Source organism: Callithrix jacchus, chromosome 2 (assembly GCF_049354715.1).
Source record: "Callithrix jacchus isolate 240 chromosome 2, calJac240_pri, whole genome shotgun sequence".
Taxonomy (NCBI): domain Eukaryota; kingdom Metazoa; phylum Chordata; class Mammalia; order Primates; family Cebidae; genus Callithrix; species Callithrix jacchus.
In genome coordinates this window covers 144,837,291-144,852,303 of record NC_133503.1, presented here as the reverse complement: position 1 = coordinate 144,852,303, position 15,013 = coordinate 144,837,291, and the positions used below count along the sequence as shown (strand labels likewise).

General features: G+C 42.8%; 1 protein-coding gene across 1 annotated transcript in view; it reads left to right on the top strand.

The window, feature by feature from the left end:
* The first annotated feature begins 12,289 nt into the window (after nucleotides 1-12,289).
* SHISAL2B (shisa like 2B) overlaps nucleotides 12,290-15,013 on the top strand; it is a 23,406-nt gene continuing 20,682 nt past the window's right edge. Inside the window, exon 1 of the mRNA XM_002744952.6 lies at nucleotides 12,290-12,696. Coding sequence (XP_002744998.3) covers nucleotides 12,506-12,696 — 191 coding nt within the window. The 5' untranslated portion in view covers nucleotides 12,290-12,505. The remainder of the gene's footprint in view (nucleotides 12,697-15,013) is intronic.

The following is a 15,013-nucleotide window of genomic DNA, read 5'->3' as shown; positions in this document are numbered from 1 at the left end:
CCTTGGCTTTTGGAGGTGTCCATCCAGGGCTCCCAGTCCCACTGATAAAGGGGATTTCTGCAGAATGCCGCAGACCTAAATGAACCTTCATGGATAACTTCTGAGAGTTATTACTTTATGTCTTCCATATGCACATAGGAAAAATTAACCATCTAGTTTGAATTTCCATTGTGTTCCAAATGGAAAACCAAGGGCAGTGTTGAGGGTAAGAGAGCATCCTGAGACAGAAACCCCAACAACCAGTGGGGTGAGTGAGGCACCTCACTTCACATTATGCACAGTTGGGTACTTAGTTAATACTTCATGGTTTAATTGCTGTATTCCATCTCACAAAAATGTAATATTTTTGTCAACTTCAAAAAAACACTATCGCCTGCATTATATACAACAAGATATTATATAATAAGACCACAGAACACTAATATAAGGAAGGATGAACACTGTTATATCCCACAAAAATAAAGCCAAACTGTAATGAACAAACTCAGTGCCTCAAGTGGAGTATATTTCTAAGCTTGTGGGATTTAAGAGTACCACAAATGCAATCATTTTTACTTCTCTAAATTGATAGTACTCACTATCGTATTTAAATACAATTCTACAACGCTCTTGACTAATGCGGCAAGATAACCTAAGGGAAAAATTTCTAGTCAGGGTTAGTCGGGGTGTATTAGTGTGTGTATTAGGGTTCCCCAGAAAAACAGAATCAGTAGAATTGAGAGAGAGATTCACTGTGAAGGATGGGCTCCTGTGATTACGGAGGCTGAAGAGTCCCACTACTGCCACCTGGAGGCGTAGGGAAGCGGGTGGTGTAGCTCCGGTCTAAGCCCAAAGGCCTGAGAACCAGGGAGGCCACCAGTGTTAGCCCTATTTGAGTCTTAAGGCCCAAGAACCAGGAGCATAATGTTCCAGGCGAGGAGAAGATGGATGTCCCAACTCAATCAGAGAACCAAATTTGCCCTTCTTCTTTCTTTTTGTTCTATCTGGGTCTTCAAGAAATGACGGATGATGCTCACCCACGCTGGTGGGGGCAATCTTTACTCAGTGTACAGCGTTGGAAGAGATTCAAATGCTAATCTCTTCTGGAAACAGCCTCACAGACACACCCAGGAACAATGTTTTACCAGCCATCTCGGTATCCCTGAGCTCAGTCAAGGTGGCATGTAAAATTAACCATCATGTTATGTCTCATGTTTCTGTAGTCTCAACACAAAGCAATGAGAGCTATTACTCTAATTCCCTGTCCCAGTCCCAACCCATCTCCTTCTAATGATACACACATAAAAAGAAAGTTGAACTTTCCCTGTCCCAGAACTGTGTTATGAGAATTTTGTTTTCCAAAACCTGGGCAAAGAGCAGACTTATCCATCAAGGCTTTTTTTTTTTTAATCAAGAATAAAAAAGAGGCTATTTTATTTATGGGCAATATGTGAACACTCAGGAGCTGAGCGTTCAGCTCCTGAGTGTTTAAAGTCCCAGTGACCTTAAACAGACCCTGCTGCCAGAAGCTGAGGCCCCTGTCATGAATTGAACACCAGAATAAGTGCATTTGACACTAGGAATTAATCATTTTTTTACACACTTACCTATATAAGATAAAATTATTTTTAGAATAATAAATATAATTTCCTTATTTACTCTGAAGTTTTAAAATAATTAACAATTAAGAAAATAAAATTTCAATTTAAAAGAGGTTATGAAAATTGATCTAGAATATATCCTGTAGGAGCAGTATGCACTTGGATTCACTGTTTTAAATTTTAAACACAAATAAAAATTCCAAGTTGCCATACAGAAAGGGAGAATTGAAATAACTGAAGCTCTCTTTATTCATCTGTACAATCACTGTGTTATCATTTCTTCTTTTGAAACTACTGTTTAAATTCAGGAGTATGAAACACCACAGAGATTCACATCAGCGATTCCTAAGCTTTAGACATTTGTCACTAACCAAATATGTAAGGCTGATCTATGGCTGTGGTGAAGTGGGGAGAAATAACTGAATAACTGAAGATTCTTCTATTTAAAGTCCATATAGAATGAAATGTTTATTAAAGTATAAGTGGTGAAAATTGATAAATTGTAGCTTACATATGTATTATTAAAACTCAACAATATTCATAGAAATTATTTAGACATTAGACCCACAATTTTTTTTTCATGATGGAGTATTTTATCACTGACATTGTTTGAAACAGCCGGGACATAGTGACAATAAAAAAAGCAGAGTGATTTTTAACTTAGCATAATTATGTTTTTAATTACTTACACAAATGCACCTTCTTATGCCTGCACATGGGGCAAACTGTTCCCGAAAATGGTTTAGAATTGCATAATCTCTCCAGGACATTTGCACTAACAGGGGAAGAGGTAAAGCTCTCCCAACAAGTGACAGAGATTGAATTTCCTACCAGTTAGATTGGTGTTTGACATCAGACTTCATTTGATTTTAACAAATGATCAAATGTGTCTTTTTTCACCAGAGCATTCATAAATTCATATCAGTTATATTGCCATAACATAGCTAGTGTAAGTGATATAATACATGCTTAAACATTTGTTTTTTCTAAGAAACAAAATCTAAGCATTCTTAGATTATTTTTACTCATAAAATATGGGAAGATATGGTTAAATGTTCAAAAATTTGTAAAATAAACCAATCATAGAACTTGGTAACAATTTTTTTTTTCTTTTTTGAGATGGAGTCTTGCTCTGTCACCCAGGCTGGAGTGCAGTGGCGTGATCTCAGTTCACTGCCACCTCCGCCTCCTGGGTTCAAACAATGCTCTGCCTCAGCCTCTTGAGTAGCTGGGATCATAGATGCACGCCACAACACCCAGCTAATTTTTGTGTTTTTAGTAAAGACGGTGATTCACTATGTTGGCCAAGCTGGTCTCGAACGCCTGACCTCAGGTGATCCACCCACCTCAGCCTCTCAAAGTGCCGGATTGCAGGTGTGAGCCACCATGCCTGGCCAGAACTTGCTAACAATGTTTTTCTAGATAAATCTCTCACCAAAAATCTTATAGGGATATAGTAAAAAAAAAAAAAAAATTCTTCCTCTCCAACTTGGTGTCGTAAAGGTAATATAAACAGTAATTAAAAGCATTTTTAATTCAACTCTACCCACTTTTCCAGCACTTCACCTTCCATATTCTCAATCAACTGCATGTATTCATAGGTGAATTCAGGGGAACTGCTAATTTTTTCGCAAATAAATGAGCCCTCTTAGCTTTCATCAGCATAGAGAGCTGTACTGCCCCTGAAAGCCTTGGGGCTCACTAGCTCCACCTGCGTTGTCACCATAGTCCTGTGCTTCCACCAGGGCTATCTGTGCCACCTCCCCAGAGCTGTTGTTCTCAATGCCTCTGCCAATACTAATACAGTGGCCCAGCTTAGGCCAGAGCTGTGAGATCCCTTTGGACCTTGGAATATTGGTAGCAGCACTTGAGTTTACAACCAAAGTTAAGAATGTGGACACTTTATTCCAGGAAGAGAACAAGGAAAGAATATTTCAAAGGAGGGGTAAGGAATCTGAGATGGCCAAGAGGTAGTCTCGGGTCCCAGTGGGTAGAAAGCATGATCTTTCTCCTAGTAGAAGCATCACTCCCTACACACTCAAACTTTCAAACCAGCAGAGTCCGTCCCAATTTGATTCTGAGACCCACATAATCTAGCAAAGATGGGCAGAATCTTTGAGTAAATATTAGTTTAGACTAGTTTTTCTGACCCTACATATCAAACAGAACCTTGTTAGATTGACTATAAATTTTGTCCTTGGGAATTGCTGATTCTATGAACCAAAGCTAAAGAGCTGGATGTTAGCCAACCTATCTTAGTCTGTTTTGTGCTGCTATAGCAGAATACCTGAGACTAGGTAATTTATAAAAAACAAAAATTTATTTCTCACAGTTATGGAGGCTGAGAAGTCTAAGATCTAGGGGCTGGCTTTTGGTCAGGGCCTTTTTGCTGTTTCATCATATGATGGAAGGTGAGAGAGAAAAGAAGGTCAGGCTTGTCCTTTTATAAGAAACCCACTCCTGCAATAACAAAGCCTCTCCCTTGATAATGGTGTTAATCTATTGTTCATGAGGGCAAAGCCCTTGTAGCCTAATCACGTCTTAAAAGTCCTGCCTCAGTAATAATACTGTTATCATTGCTATTACATTTCCAACACACGCTTTTCAGGGGCACATTCCAACCATTGCATTACCCTATTTCTGATACTCTCTAGAACCTACCTAACACTAGAACACCCATTCTATCATACTTAACAGCTTCAATCCAAACAGTAGCTCTCCCATCCTTATGAGGTCTAATATAAGCTCCTTATATTAGACCTCGAGATCACAAATAACAGTTTCCACTTTAATCTGGGAGAAGGAGAAATGGTGAATTGCTCTTTATGACAATACCTGATTCATAGTGAATGCTAAATGAACTGGGAGACTTTTCTTTCTCTTGGAAGGGGAAAGGTGGGTTAAACAGTGACTATTAAAAGTAGGTTAATAATTATTAAGTGCAGGTTACTACACTTAAGAGAAAACCTCTCAGAGATTAGAAATAACATATAGACCAACGAAATTGCCTCTTCAAATGAGGGAGACACGCATTTCCCTCTCACCACATCCTGAGAGGTGTAAGGAAAAAAAGAGAATCAGAAATCAGTCCCTAGGTTATGTTATGATACAGTAACCTATATTAGGAGCTAATCCTTCATTGACACCCTTACCTTCGGAAGAGCTATGAAGGAATCTTATCACAAGTGTTTCATGGAGTGATGTGTTTTCTAAGGAGTGTTTGTATCACTTATTGGTGACGGCAACCACTTCCTGATGAATTGTTATTTGTCTTCATAGTCACTAGAGATCCCACCTCCCAATTCTGCAGTAGTTCAATCATATTCTTTGCGTCAGGACACAAACTCCTTGAACATCTTGACAGGGTGACGCTCATCCCAAAAGAGAAGGGTGTATTCAGCCGTGTCCACTGAGCCATGAGCCATGAGCCTTTTTATATTAGTCACAGACCAGAAAGTTTTCCAGGTATGTTCAGGTCTCAGATAAATCCAACACTTCCTCCTCCATCAGATATTAAATCAGGCTGTGAGTTCCAAGCATGGCTGCTACGTCTGTCCCGCAGCTTCTTCAGAAGAGAAGCCTGCCCTTGGCTAAAGACCCTCATAGAAGTAGCCGGTGCTGAGAGTCTCAGGGTGGATCTCAGTCCATCCTCTTAGGGAAGAGGACCCTGGGGGCTTTTTCTTTTTTTAAGAGACGGAATTTCACTATGTTGCCCAGACTGGACTTGAACTCCTGGTCTCAAGGAATCCTCACCTCACACTGTGGGGATTTTTTAACTTCTAATAACAATACTAATATAAATATGAAAAGTATAGATGTAATTGCATAGGCATAAAATACACATGAAAAGCATATACACACATACAAAATATACACTTTAAAAGTTATAAAGATGAATATCCTCTCACAAATCACTGGAGGGGTCCAGGAGTAGAAAAGTGAATATGTCACAGAAGTTGACAATGTAGTGTTGGGGTTAAGAAATGCAAGCCAGATAGCAGGGGTTAAACTCCTACTATGCCCCTTACTTGCCATGGTACCTTACTGACTCTGTGACCTTAAACACTCTGTGCCTCAGTTTCCTCCTCTCTGAAATGGAGATATAAATAGTTCCTACCTTAAAGGATGTTATGAGGATTAAGTGAGACAATACATGTGAAATGCACACAACAGTGCCTGGCACGTGAAGAGTGATTAATGAACAGTAACCAATAGTATTAGCTTTGTCTGTAAGTGGTTGCAACTCTCTGGTGTGAAAGAACAGAGAGCCATTCTGCTTCTCTCTGGGAATGAGAGAGCATACACGGAAAAAGGACAATCAGACTGGATAACTTCCTAAATGATGTTTACAATCTCCCCTAGAGTATTTGGGGTTGGCAAGCATTCCCCATGGCCACCTGTGCACATATTATTGATACTTTATAGCCTGCTGTCTGATAGTGCTGCTGTTGCTGACTTCTGTGTGCCAGGTATAAAAATTAGCCACATGGCTTTTAATCTAATGTGTCATGTATTAGAGATACTGCCGTCACTGCAGTTATTTGCAGTGGAAGCCTCCCAGTGGAACTTCAGCTGCTGGACTTTTCACTGAAGCTTCCAAAATGGGCATTAAAGCCCAGGAATTATTGACCTTTGCACAGTACTGCCTGCTGTAACCTTCTAAATCACCATGGCCAAGAAGCCAGGTACTTGCCAGTTTGCCTAAATGGTATAACATTTCTCTTCTTCCTGTAGCTGGTCCATGAAGTAATGTCAAAGGGGCAGAGTTTGTTAGGATATTTCAGTCATATTTCAGATCAGGGAGTTGGCTAATCCAATGGCTCAGTGCTGGAAACAGGCCTCGTTCCTTTCTGCTTTTCAGCTCTGCCATCTGCAGTGTCCTCTTCATCCTGAGGCTGCCTCTCACCATGGCTGTAGCATGGCTGACTCCTGGCTGCATCCAGGCCTGTGCTTTCCTCCACATCCAGAAAAAGATTCTGGCCTAGCATTTTTAGCAAGAATTTGAAGCCCACAATGATTCGAGATCCTCAGGTCATATACTTAACCCTTGAACCAAGGATTACAACCCAGTCATTCAGGGGCCACCTCTGGCACTGGGGTTGGTTTAGCTACCTCTGAAATTCAGGGTCTGTATGGAGAAACTAATATATGGGTAGCCTTGGAAAGGAGGAGGGAGAAGTGGGAGCTGGTATAAAGCAACAAATGTCCTGGATAGGGATGATGTAATTTGGAAGTAATAGAGGGATGTATGCTTTTGAGGTTCTGTGATCTTAGATCTGTGTTCCCAAAGAGTAAATGAGAACTGTGATGTGGAATATATCAGGGAGAACTTCCATCCCACGATAGGACACACTCACAGGAATCCATGGATATCTAGATATCATGGTAACTGGTATCTGAAAGATACAGCACAGCTCTAGGGACAGAATTCGTTTTAACTTTTTTTTTTTTTTTTTTTTTTGAGACGGAGTTTTGCTCTTGTCACCCAGGCTGGAGTGCAGGAGCGTGATCTTGGTTCAATCACTTGAACAGCAAACTCCTCCTCCTGGGTTCAAGTGATTTTCCTGTTTCAGCCTCCTGAGCAGCTGGGATTGCAGGTGCCCAACACCACACCCAGTTAGTTATGAATTTTCAGTAGAGATGGGGTTTCACCATGTTGGCCAGGCTGGTCTTGAAATCCTGACCTCTAGTGATCCACCTGCCTCTGTCCCATAGTGCTGGGATTACAGGCATGAGCCACTGCACCAGCCTAGAGACAGAATTTATTAACCCTTTCAACAGAAAGAATTCAGTAACACCCCCCACCCCCTACTCACCTCCACTAGCACCATTATGCTCACGCAGCAACTCTCCTCTCTGCTTCTAACCCTCCTTTTACTGCCATGAAATTGTTTTACTCTCTTTGGTTTTCTATACGTTTATTCATCTATTCTGGTGCCTTATAATCTGTAAACCAGAATTTCAGCTTTCTCGTGATTCCTGTTTCCTCCTGGCCTCTTTGGGTGCATCTTTTCAGATTCTACTCTACCTACCAATTGCTCAATTCTATTGGTTTCCGGAAGATACAGGGCAAGAAAATCCCATAACGAGGCTTTGAAAACAGGAAAAGATTTCGAGATAGAGAAGAAAGATGTGGCATTTCTTGGACAGAAAAACATACATTAAGATATTTTTGGGGCAGGAAAACGACTGATTCACCAAAGCAGCAGAAGGTGTTAAACAAGAGAAAAATAAAGTTGAAAGGTAGAGAGTCACTGGTTACAGAAGCTTCGGAAGTTAAAGATATGTTGAAGGCTTTTAAGCAAAGCACTCAGTTGGCCTCTTCATTATTTTTATAGCCAAAGTCAGCTTTGTGTGAACCCTTCTCTTTCTTTTACCTGAAAGCCAATATTTCTTGTCCCTAGTCTCTCTCCACTTGTTCTGTCATGCCAATTCTCAGTAAACCCTATGAGGCTGGAAATCAGAAGCTAGGGGCAACACTCACCTCTAAGACACCAGTTACCATTGTCCTGTGAGAAGTCATACCCGCAGTGCTCAGCCCTATCAGACTCAGTGTCCCCATTTTATAAGAAATCTGTCTATAAATTTTCCTTCACTATCTTGAAATAGGATGTGTCTACATACCTAATTGCTATGGGTTGAATTGTGTCCCTCTAGGAATTCATATATTGAAGTCCTAACCTGTAATACCTCAGAATGTGACCATATTTGGAAGCAGGGCCTTTAGGTAATTAAAATAAAATTAGGTCACTAGAGTGGGCCCTAATCCAGTTCTAGGGTGTCCTAAGGAGAAGAGGAAATTTAGACAGAGACAAGTACAGTGAGAAGGTGACATGGAGACACAGTGAGAAGACAGCAATGGAGGCCTGTCCAGGAGACAATCCCGGAACAGATCCTTCTCCTTACAACCCTCAGAAGAAAGCAATCCTGCTGACATCTTGATCTCAGACTTCCGGCCTCCAAAACTGCAAGATAAGACGTTTCTGTTGTTTAGGCCACTTGGTCTGAGGTACTTTATTATGGTAGTCTTAGCAAACAAATACACTAATTATATATAATGCCTTTATTATAACATAAAGAATACATAAAAGGAGTGTAACTTACCGTAAAATATATACAGTATTTCCATATGTAAATGCTCAAGCGCAACTGCACCAAAAGACATAATGCTTACATCAATACTCTGAATGCAATCGCTATAAATCACTGTGGAGTGACGGCACAAATGCAGGCTGACACAGCGTGCGGTGTTGGCAACACAAATACAAACCCTTAAGCAACATAACTGTTGGCACATAATTTTTGTGAACGAGTCTTGGTAGAGTTCCAAACAAAACAAATAACAATCTTCCCTCATTTTACATGGTAGTCGTATTCCTGGAAAATTCAAGAAATACATTGTATTTATTTGTAACACAAGGATAGATTCTAGGTAAAGACAATTATAAGTAGGTACTTCATCTACATGAATGTCCTGTAAGACATTTGAAAGTCACATACAGTTCTTCATCTTCCTGTACATGTTGCAGAGCGTCGGGATGCCTAGCATCCCTGACCCCCATCCCTCCATGCCAGGACAGTGTCATCATGACAACCAAAAATGTCTCATTTCCAGAATATTCCCTAAAAGGGAGTATCACCTTTGAGATACAAGAAGAGAAAATAAAAGATGTGTAATTTGTCGCTATCTTTTGGTGCAGGATCAGCCCCACCCTCCTCCGTATCAGAACTCTGCCTGCCTGGAGGAAGATAACTGGAGTCTTAGTCACATGGGACTACACAGCAGGTGACTTCCAAATTGGTTTTTAACACTGCCTTGGGCTTCAGGTGGTGAAAGGCTCCTTGGTTGGTTTGAACTTCAGAGGCCTCAAGCTACTCCAAGTTTGGTGAAATCTGGCCCTTGTGGCCATACCTGTCTCTGGATTATTCTGTGTTTTGTGTGTATTTGGGAGTCAGAGGGTGTTGAGGTGATCCGTAATTGCTGTGATAGCCCCAGAGACTCATCCTGACAAATCCCACTGTTGACTCCCTACTCCTGTTCCCAGACTGTTGACCATTCATTGTTGGAGAGGTTCTACCAGAAGATGTGATTTCTAACCAAAAGCAGGTCCTCAACATTGCACCGGATCCTTTTATTCCACTCACCTCTACCCAGGCATGTTCCCTATGGTGTTCACTCTGTCTCTTCCATGCTCGTCAAGCATCTAAGTTCCACTGTGTTGTCTCATGCTCTCAATAATATTTTACTGAGACAATCAGTATTGTCCAGAAAAACTTTCCTCTCTTCTATCTCCAAGTTTCTTTTCCTCTTATATAACAGGAAAAAAAGTCTGCTAGTGCTGCCTGTTTCTCCCCCTTCCAAGGGAACTTGCTCCATTGATTAAAGAGCTTCAGTTCTTTCCTTTCAACTGCCTCCTCCCCTCATGTTTGCCTGAAGATGTCCCGTCTGAGTTAGAACCCTTTGGCTGCAAATGGTAGAATCCAGCTTTAACGTACCATGGCCAGAAAAAGGGATTTGGGCTCTAAGGAAACAGGAGTATCTCAAGAAACCCATAAGAATGCCCTGGGCCTCCGGAAAGAACTTGATCAAGAATTGCAAAGCCACCAGCATTCTTCTACCCACCTTTTTTTTGCTACCGTTTGCTTCATTTTTCTATTTCCTGTACACTAACTTCTTGTGGCTTCCTGTCCACATGGGTGGAATTCCAGTTCCAGGGGACCGACCCCAACTGGTCTACTTAGAATCAGGTCCAATCCCCTGGCCACGGAATAGGGGCATAATAGGGACCAAATTGATCTTCCCGCCTGAAACAATGAAACAACAAAATACCTGAAACAATTGGTTTGGGACATGGATGTCAGGTAGTGCAGGACAGTGATCTTTGAAAGAGGGGAAACAGGTGAGGTGAGCCTTAGGCACACAGATCACTGTAGGAGTTTCCAGGCCTTCCCAGTACAACGAAATGGAGGCCAGGAAATGGTCAACTTGAGCTGAGAAGTCCGGGAAAGAGTGGCTAGACACAGCAGAACAGAGTACCAGAAGGAGAGGGCTGGAGAGGAAGAGAGAGTGGAAGAGAGAGAGTGAGAGGGAGAGAGCCCTTTGGAGATCATCAGAATCTTCATGAGTACTGATCGCTGTATGCCTGAGAGGAAACTACTTGAATCACAGAAAAGAATCACCTGAAAGGAACAGAGGGAACAACAATCCTTGTAGCCCTCACAAGGTTGAAATGTGTTTCCAATGGTCAGAATGGTAAGCTCTATAATTTACAAGTATTGGGTAGAACAATTCGAAGGTATTGCCTCAGCAAAATTCAATCCTAAAGGCTACTCTAGTCCTGCCTAATAAATATTAAAAACAAACCTGAAAGATTCATACTGTTTGCAAGGAACTTAACTTGTGTCCCAGTACAAAGCTCAAGAGTATTTATAGTAATGCAGAAACATCCAGCAACGAACAAGGTAAAATTCATGACGTCTGGGATCCAATCAAGCCCCTGGTCAAGGGAAGGAAGTAGAAATGAAGAGGAAGAAATATGCTCTATCTTGTACATTTTACGAATATTATAATCGCCTCCTCTGCCACTGTAAGGCTATTCTTTTTCTTTATACATCCAAGCACTGTATAACTTGTTACAATAAGCATACATTATTATTGTTATTTTAAAAAAGGCTTTGTGAACAAGCCAATCAAGAAAATGGAAACATAACCAAAAAGGAGACAAAAGAAGTTCCTACAGCACATCAAAACTGACAAGGGCTCTTTCTCCCTATTTCCACTGCCTTTTTTTTTTTTTTTTTTTTTTTTTTTTTTTTTTCTGAGACAGACTTTTGCTCTTATTGTCCGTGCTGGAAAGCAACGGCGGATCTTGGCTCACCGCAACCTCCGCCTCCAGGTTCAAGCCACTCTCCTGCCTCAGCTTCCTGAGTAGCTGGGATAACAGGCATGCGCCACCATACCTGGCTAATACTTTGTATTATTAGTAGAGGTGCGATTTCTCCATGTTGGCCAAGCTGGTCTCCAACGACCAACTCGGCTTCTCAAAGTGCTGGGATTACAGGCGTGAGCCACCACGCTAGTACTTCCTCTGCCTCCCCGCCCCCCCCCCGCCCCCCCCCGCCCCGGCTGTCTCCCTCTCTAGAAAGTTCTCACTTTCTTTACCTTCATGTCTTGCGTTTCTTATCCTTTCTGGATTTTTTTTTAGCGGAACACAGAATGCAACTGCAGCGTGGCTAGTTGTTAAGGAGATTCTGTTTCTTTTTTTTCTTTTTTTTTTTAAGTGGGCAGATCTTAATGTTTCACATGTATTTCTCAAAGAAAGAGAACACCAACATCGCCTCACTAGTGTTCAACTGCCTTTTATTTGGCTCTCTGCTCTATTCCTTGGGTCAATGGCCGGGCGATTAAGACTCCACCAGACCTGATGTGTTTGCCCAGAACCCATCTGCCCTGTCCATGGGCAGGCAAAACCGCAACTTTCCCAAAATCTGCCTGGACTGAAAACATGTCTCACATCTCCTTTTCTTCCCTCTGGCGAAAGCTCTTTCTGGCATGGAGTGGGGACAGCTAAGGTCTCCAGGCCGCTAATGAAGTGAGGGAAAGTAGAGGGGAGTCAGCCGAGCGGGAAGAAAGCGGACGACGGGAGCGGGAGGAGAGGTAGACGACGGTCCAAGATGGGCGGATAAAAGGAGCAACCGCTCAGCAGCGAGAGGGAGAGGGGAGAGTAAGGCGCCCAAACACCATGTGGACAAGGGGAGGAGAGAAGGCAGAGGTGGCGCGCGAAGGCTGAGCGCCCAGTCAGCCAGAGCCCAGATCCGAAGAGCAGAGCCGGTGCAGAGGGGTCCGCGGGCTCTGGGGGTGCTGGACCCGTGCAATCCGAGAGCAGATTGGGGCCTTCGCGAGCCCCTCCCGGCCCCTGCCCGCGATGAGCGAGGCCAGCCGGCTGTGCTCGGGCTACTACAGCCTCAACCAGAGCTTCGTGGAGCCCTTCCAGTGCCCACGGCGCGGCGAGGGGGCTGCGCTCCGGTACTGCTGCGGCTTCGCCGACCTCAAGTACTGCTGCAGCGAGCCGGGCAGCTACTTCCCCTACAAGCACAGCTACATGTGGAGCCTCAGGTGGGCTGAAAGCCCGCGCGTGCGGCGGCTGGCCGGGCCCGGGGCTAGGGAGGCGACCAGCGGAGCCGCGCCGGGGCCAGAGAGGTCCTCCGCGACCCAGCAACCTACCCTGGGCTGGGTTCTTATGGAAGGACGCGGAGCCTCTGAGGGCGGGTGAAGGCAGGGAGAGAAATCTCGTCGGGCTCGGAACTCCCCCGGGAGCCAGGACCGGAGGCGAAGAGCGCGCCGGAGGAGCGCAGGCTTTGCACCCAGGGCGCACTTGAGGCCCGCCCGGCTGGCCCCGCTGGGTTCCCTGCCTGCCTCGCGGGAGCCGACTGCTCTCCCCTCGCCGAGGACCAGTTCTAGGCTGGCAGCTCTAGAGGTGGAGTGGGAGGACAGGCAGATAACCCAAGGGGAAGGTTTAAAATCCTCTTTTTGGTTTGTTTCTTTGTTGTATTTGAAGAGAAAGGAGGCTCCTTCGGGGCTCTTTTTACTACATTAACAAGGACCAGAGTATTTTATGACCCTTTGAGGAGTGTGAAGGAATTGGCTGTATTCTTAAAAAAAAAAAAAAAAAGTATATATATATACGCGCACACACACCCTTTAAATTATATATATGTATATATATATAAATTGTGTGTGTGTGTGTGTGTGTGTGTGTGTGTGTGTGTGTTCCTGAGGGCCTGTGCAAACAACTGGGCTTTACGACTTGCCCTTTTCCGAGGATCTGACCCTGACTCTGGAGAGAATTGAGGAGACACCATGAAAGGTACAGCTTTTGGTTGCTATGAATACACACACACTCTGTAGAACAGGACACCCCCTTTCTCGAAACCTGAGAGCTATTTGGCTATTGCTGAAATGTGAAGGGGCTTTCTAAGGTCTTTCTTGTAAAGGGGTCTTTCTCGTTTCTTTTTCCTATAGCGGCAATTTTATTTTACTTATTCCAGCTAGTATTGATGTAGACATTTTCATTATGAATTGCTTTTCCTCCTTCCACTCTGAAGGACAGCAAACTTTAAACTTTATTTTTCATTTTGCTTGGAGAATGAATAGGGTCGGACAATCAAGGAAAGAGCTCCCACCTTAAGTTGTTTTGTACATATTCATTAGTTTATGAGATTGGAAGAGATTGACTCTGTTAGTAAGAGATAAAGTATTATGATTATGTCTCCCATTTCCTACATGACTCAGAATTTAACATACATGCCAAGTCTATAGCAAATGACCGTTACTTCTTGGAGCAATAAAGTATTAATATATTATTGTATATTGCAAGCATCAAAAAGTCTCAAAAAGAATGCCTATCTTCCAGTAAGTTCAACTCACAAAGTTGTATTTTGCTGGAGAGGGGCAAAATGTCAGAACATAGCAATAGCTTATTTTTAGTAGATTACATGGGGAGGAAATCTGTACTGCACTGGTTTATTATCCTGACTTTTGGAAAATAATATAGTAATCTATCTCTGGGTCATTGGAGGCATTAATAATGGCAGAAGCACCTCCAACAGGGGCTGGCAATTCCTAAGTCAAACTCAATTGGAAAATGTGCCTGAGATTCTCATATCCCTGAATATCCAAAATGACAAGCAACAGAGGACATAAAACCTTCCTAAGACTTACAAGGGCATAAAGGAGTGAACAGCTTGCTGGGGTCTTCATTCAGCACTGGCAAAATGGACAGTGCAGCTTCATTCCTGAGAAATAGAAAAATCACTTCAACTGATGTTGACAGTTGACAGTGTTAAACCTGGGGTTTCTGTGAGTTATTGAGCTCTGAGAACACAATAGAGCGTAAATTTATTAGAGCTTCCTTTCACTCCTGTTCTTTGCTCTCCACTCCTAATTTAAAATGGTTCAACTGTGAACAGTCACTAGCCCTTGTTCTGAGATTCTATAGTGGCCGGAGACAGGCACAGCTGTGGCTATCACAAGGTAAGTGAACTTCCTAAGTTGGAGAATTGCTGCATTAATGTGACAGCAGCTTCAGACCCTCTCTCAAAGCTTGTAAAGCAACTGCCATATGGTGCTGAGGAAAGGATAATTCTTCCTTCCCTGTGCCTGGCCCCCTCCCATCTTTTCTCCTCCTATGACTCCCTGTGTTCTTAGGATTTTCCTTGGAAACCTTCTCCCAGGACGTAGGAAAATAAGGCCTGTTGAACAGGGCCATACATGAGTGGCTATTTAATAAGTATTTATTGAAATGAATATTTTAGGAGCTCCATCTTCACCAGGAGTTTATACCTAGAGTGCATGCATAAAGCAACATTTCCATAAAGTGAACCGTGACATTGAAACTGTTTGTCAGTATTATGAAAAACATTCTTTTTTAACA